Genomic DNA, 6,000 nt, shown 5'->3' with positions numbered 1-6,000 from the left:
AATTCAAAGTCTACCACTTATTGGATATTGACAATATACCCTCCTTAGGCAAGCAGCATTGTTATCAGTAGTTGTATTATGTGACAGGCAGAGATTCAGACTACACCCCAGATCTACTGAATCAGAGCCTGCATTAAAAAAAAAATCTCCAGTTCTTTATTGTACTGATCAAAATTATGTGATACTTTCTAAATCTCTATGTTTCCCTATGTGAGAAATATGCACAATTTACTGCTATGATGTAAATATAACACCTATAAATTTATATTACTGTACTGAGGCCTTTAATTTTGTATTAAATACTTTATCATCTAAAGCAGAATCATATGCACACAGTTTCATACATCTTTTCTGATCCTCATTCCTGTGAATAAGAGAATATGTTCAAGAATATCAATATGCTAAAAAATATCACATTGGATAATTCTATTCACTCATATGTCAGAAACAGTTCTCATAACTTATTTTCCTTGTAGTCAAATGAATAACTCTCTCTATGGCCACTTGGGCCACATGTGTCTTTTTACAGGAGATGGTGACATTCCAGGATGTGGCTGTAGAATTCTCTCCAGAAGAGTGGGCATGCCTTGACAATGCTCAGAGGAATTTGTATAGGGATGTGATGTTGGAGAACTATGGAAACCTGGTCTCACTTGGTGAGGATCACTTAAGTACAGAATTCCTATTCCACATTAAGGCCATTAGTATATTTTGTAGATAGTTCCTTAAAAGTATCTACTTTACATGAATGAATTTTATATCCATGCTTTTACAGAAAATTTGAAGATTGTTGTTGTGTAAAATAAAATCATTAGATGTCTCATGTTATGTTGAACCTTACCCTTTCTTGGACTGATATGTATATTTCACACTAGATTAGTAGTTACACTAGAAATCATGGTATATAATTGTTGCCTGCACCTTAGAATAGAATTTCCACCTTTATTTATTTAGTGCTAGTGGGAATTGGTGCTCTAGTCATAAATTAGAAATAATTTTTTATCATTCTACAGGGTCTGTGAGAAAACAATATGTTGCAAAGGAATTTTATAGAATCTTCTGTAATGTTGTGTTTACTAAGGATAATACTGCATTAGTAATTGGAAAGTCTTCAGTAAGAGTCATGTAAAATTTTTCTAATGAAACAGGTCTTGCTGTCTCAAAGCCAGAGCTGATTGCATGTCTGGAGCAAAGGATAGAGCCCTGGATTATGAAGAAAGAGGAAACAACAGCTAAATATCCAGGTAGGTGAGATTCAGTGAAGCACATAACAAATGTTAGACAGGTATATCTCAAAGAGGAAGGCAGATATTAAAAAGTGGCTTGGAATATTCTGTTCAGTTGGGAATGATTTTTAGAAGCCTGTGTAAGGTGCTCTTTATCTTCCAGAAGGACATCTTTTGTCCCAGGCTCTTTAACTTTGTAAGAATTCTACCCATGAAGTGATCATCCTTAGAAGTCAGTGAGAGCCATACTTCTTGTGATAGCTTATAAGGGACTACATTATCTATTAGCATTTCTATTGTTTAGGAGTTATGGGACTATCTGTGCTTATTTTGAAGACCACTACATTAAACCATCCTTTGACAGGGTTTTGCTCTCCTGCCATTTCTTGAGTACAGTGGCTGATCATAGCTCACTGCAAACTCAAACATCTGGGCTCCAGGGATCCTAAAACCTCTGTCTTCCAAGTAGCTAGAACTATGGGCATGAGCTACCATGGCCAGCCATTATTTTTCATTATTATTATTATCTGGTAAAAATGGAATCTCCTTATGTTGCTAGGGCTGGTATAAAATCCTGGCCTCAAGTGATCCTTCTTGCTTGGCCTCCAAAAGTGCTGGGATTATACGTGTGATCCTCCATGCCCAGCTCCCCGTTTTAAGTTCCTTTTGATGCGTCATTTCTGAAATGTGTAAAGGGGAACAGTGGGGATATTTGGATTTGTTTCTGTAATACCAGAAACCCTAGGGACAGATAGTCATATTTTCTGCATCCTGATTTCCAATTCTAAGTTTTCAGAGGCAAGTCTACAGAAAGTGAGGCTCACTAACTTTGTACAAATGCATAGCCTCTGCCTAAATGTAAGAAAATCTAATGTTATTTCACTTCTAAGTAATCTTTTTCTAGTATAAATAAGAGTAAATTTTCAACTTTATTATAGCCAAATACCAAAACTATAATATAGTTTATTTTGCACTCTCACCCTATAGAATTCCAAAATAATCTGTCTCATTCAGTGCTTCACATACATGAATATATTTACATTCCCAATTGATTCACACTATTTTGATAACTTATATTCCATAATTTCCCCCTGTTTAGTAGCATCAGAATTGTGTCATTCATATGTGTGTATGTGTCCATATATTTCTGTGTATGGGGTGTTTAATGGGTGGAAGTTTCCACAAATAAGAATTGCATAACTGTATATATTTATTGTACACACTGTAGTGATCTGATGTGTGTATAAATTGTAAAACAATATAATAAAGTGAATAAATTATTCCATCATCTCACATATTTACCATTTAATTACACTGAGAAAATTTATTTATAGAGAGGTCTTTGGTCTTAACAAATTTTAAGCATATAAAACATTATTAATAACCCTAATCATGTTGCCATACAATAGATCTCCAAGATCTATTCATCTTATAAGTGAAAGATTTTACCCTTAAACATCTCCTCATTTTTTCTGACTCTACACCCTGGAAACCACTGTTGTACTCTTTATTTTTGTAAATTCAACTTTTTAAAAATAATTATCCATAGCAGTATTTATCTTTCTGGGAATGGCTGATTTTACTTAGCATAATGCCTACTATGTCCATGTATGTTGTTGAAATGGCAGGATATTTATCATTTTCATGGCTTAGTAATATTATATGGTATGTGTTTGTGCAGTCATTTTTTAATCTATTCATCAAAGCAGGCATTTAGTTTGTTTCCATTTTCTTGGAAAATGTGCATAATGGTGCGATATATATGGGGTGCAAAATCTTCTTCAGATACTGATTTTACATGGTTATAGGTAGAATTGGTGAATGATAAGGCAGTTGTGTTATTTATATTTTTAACAAATCTCTATGACGACACTATCCATTTATAATCAGTAACAGTCTATAGGCATTGATTTCCTGCACACTCTTGTCCTCACATGTTATGTCTCTTGTTTCAAACATTAGCCATTTAACACTTGTGCGGTAATCCCTTATCATAGTTTTCATTTGTGTTTACATGATGTTTTGGTTATGCTGTGTTACTCTTCATGTTTCCTGTTGAAAACTGGTATGTTTTCTTTGAAAATAATCTACATAAACTTTTGCTTATTTTTAAGTGGGTGATGACATTGTTTTGCATTTGAAAGATATGAGTTTCCTATATATTTTGGGTGTTAACATTTTATACAATATAAACATTAAAAATATTTTCTCCCATCCTATATATTTTCTTATTTTGTTTTTTCCTTGCTGTGCAGAGGATTTTAAGTTTGATGCAGCCAAAATTGTTCATATTTTTTGAGCTCCAAACATGGTTTAAAGTAAAAAGAAAAAAAAAATAAAAAAATAAAACAAAATTGTTCATATTTTGTTCCAGTGCTTATTGTGTCATATCCAAAAAAAAGATAATTGCAAGTCTTAGGTCAAGGTTTTCTCATATTTCTCCTTTTCTTTATACAATTTTTCTAAGATACATTACAGTTTTATATCTTCCATTTAAATCTTTATTACATATGGAGTTACATTTTGGGTGTCATATAAGAAAAAAATAGTCTGCTTTTATTCATTAGTTTTTGGGTATCCAGTTTTCAAGCACCAAGCATTGAAGAGCCATACTTTCTGCATTGTGCATTACTAGTGCCCACATAAATGTTACTTGACCTTATATGTTTTGGTTTATTTCTGAGTTCTCCATTCTCTCCCATTGTTATTTGTGTTGGATTTTAGGCACATATTTAGCTGTTTTTATTACTCCCACCTTAAAATTTATTTTGAAATCTGAAAGTGTGATGCTGGAACCTTTTTTCTTCTTTCTAATTATGTATAGGGTTCATTAATGGTGTTTGTGAGATCATATAAATATTAGAATTTTTGGTTAATACTGTCAAGTAATGCCCCTGGAATTTTGATAGGGAGTGCATTGAATGTATACATTCTTTTGGATAATATATTTCTATTTCCTCATGTCATCTTCAATTTCTTTTATTAATATCATAGAGTAGTCAGTGTAAGAGTTTTTTTTAACCAAATGTTAATTTTTTTTTCTCAGAAATCTATTATCTTGATGGTATTGTACATGAGAGTATTTTCCTTTTTTATTGTGTACTTTATTGGTGTATAGAAAAGAAACTGATATCTGTATGTAAATTTTACATCCCGTGACTTAAGTGGGGGTTTTATTACTTTTAAAGCTTTCTTCCTATCTTCTTTATTGTTCTTCATATATATGATAATGTCATCTGCAAATAGTGTTATTTTTATTTTTTCCTTTCTAATTTGAGTGGATCTGGTCATGTTATTGCCTAATTTTTCTGCTTAGGTCTTGTAGTAATTTGATAAAATAGAAGCATTAAGAGAGGTTACACATTAACCTTATATTGGTATCTGTGCATATGAAGGATTAAATAGCTTTCCCAGATTTTATAAACTGGTTTTGGAAGGTAAAGATTTTTTTCTTTTGAGTATTTGGGCTAAAGGAATCTCCACTGGGTTTACAATGAAGAGTTTCTGTAGCTAGGTCACAAGGCTGCCCCTTGCTCTGCAGTGGAGTCTGCATCTGGTGGGCCAGTTCCAAAGGGCTTGGATAGTTTCCAATCCTCTCTTGTTTCTGGGTAAACTGGTTGCCTTCAGGATTAGGATGTGTATGCCACATACTAGGGTATGGTTGTGCATTTCAGTCTGCATATTTTAGGGCTGATACTATATGTGTGGCTGAGTGTGGCTCCCAACGAGTACCTTGGAAGAGTCCCTGCAGGTCGCTGTGTGGATCTATGCACTGAAAGAACTGGACATGGACTATAGTTCAGACTGCTGTAACAGAGTCACAGTTCTGCTTTACAGATGATAGCAAGACCAAGTTATTCAAGTCTGCCTCCATGGCTGCAGATAGCTGTGTCTCTCCCAAAGTCTCTGGATGAGAAACACCACTCCAACTTTGTCACAGGGAACCATTGGAGACTGCATATCTAAGATGGTTGACCCATGTTGCAGTCTGTATTCAGGACAATGGGTCCTTAAGTTTGTCAGCTGGATGAGAGCCTGAATATTCTAAATCACCTTCCCAGATCTATGGTTCCACTAGAGTTTAATGACCTTCCATTTAAGTCCCCAAATTCAGATAATTGTAATTTTCCATGGATGGCTGTCAAATTTTTTTGTTCTTTGGGGGAAAAACAAGTGCATCCTTCTTTATCCACCATAGAGCTGATTTTGATTCCTCATATATTTTAAATTTGTGATCTGTTCTATTTCAATTTTTTTGTAATTTTTAGAATCAAAGGCTCAGAATAACATGGCAGCATTTCCCTTTCTATACATTCTCACCATATGTATGTATTTGCATAGGCTTTTATTTACTTTTAAGTTCTCAATGTAATGCATGTGAGATGGTAAATCATTGTGATATTGTTTTGATTTCTCTATAGTTTAATAATTTTTAGGATGCTTTCAAATTATGTTTGTCCATTAGTATACCTTCCTTGCAGAAATGCCAGAACAATCTATTGTCCATTTATTAGTCAAACTATTCACCATTGTTTTTGAATTTTAATCATTTTTTACTTATTCACCATGTTAACTTCAATCAAATATTTGATTTGCATCTATTTTTACCCATTTAAAAGGAGGCATTTTTACTCTACTAAGTTTTTCCTTTCTGCAAAAAAATTTGAAGTGTGATACAATCCCATTTTTCTTCTCTTCCTTTTTCTTTATTATGCATTTCATGTTACATCTACTAAAACAGTGTCAGGATCTTAACAATTTTAAATCATCTGAC

General features: G+C 33.4%; 1 protein-coding gene across 1 annotated transcript in view; it reads left to right on the top strand.

Moving 5' to 3' along the window:
- The first annotated feature begins 532 nt into the window (after positions 1-532).
- The window catches only part of LOC142865690 (uncharacterized), a 142,083-nt gene continuing 136,615 nt past the window's right edge, over positions 533-6,000 (top strand). Inside the window, exons 1-2 of the mRNA XM_075998879.1 lie at positions 533-656; positions 1,149-1,244. Coding sequence (XP_075854994.1) covers positions 533-656; positions 1,149-1,244 — 220 coding nt within the window. The remainder of the gene's footprint in view (positions 657-1,148; positions 1,245-6,000) is intronic.

Source organism: Microcebus murinus, chromosome 31, assembly GCF_040939455.1.
Source record: "Microcebus murinus isolate Inina chromosome 31, M.murinus_Inina_mat1.0, whole genome shotgun sequence".
NCBI lineage: Eukaryota > Metazoa > Chordata > Mammalia > Primates > Cheirogaleidae > Microcebus > Microcebus murinus.
This window is presented reverse-complemented; position numbering and strand designations above follow the sequence as displayed.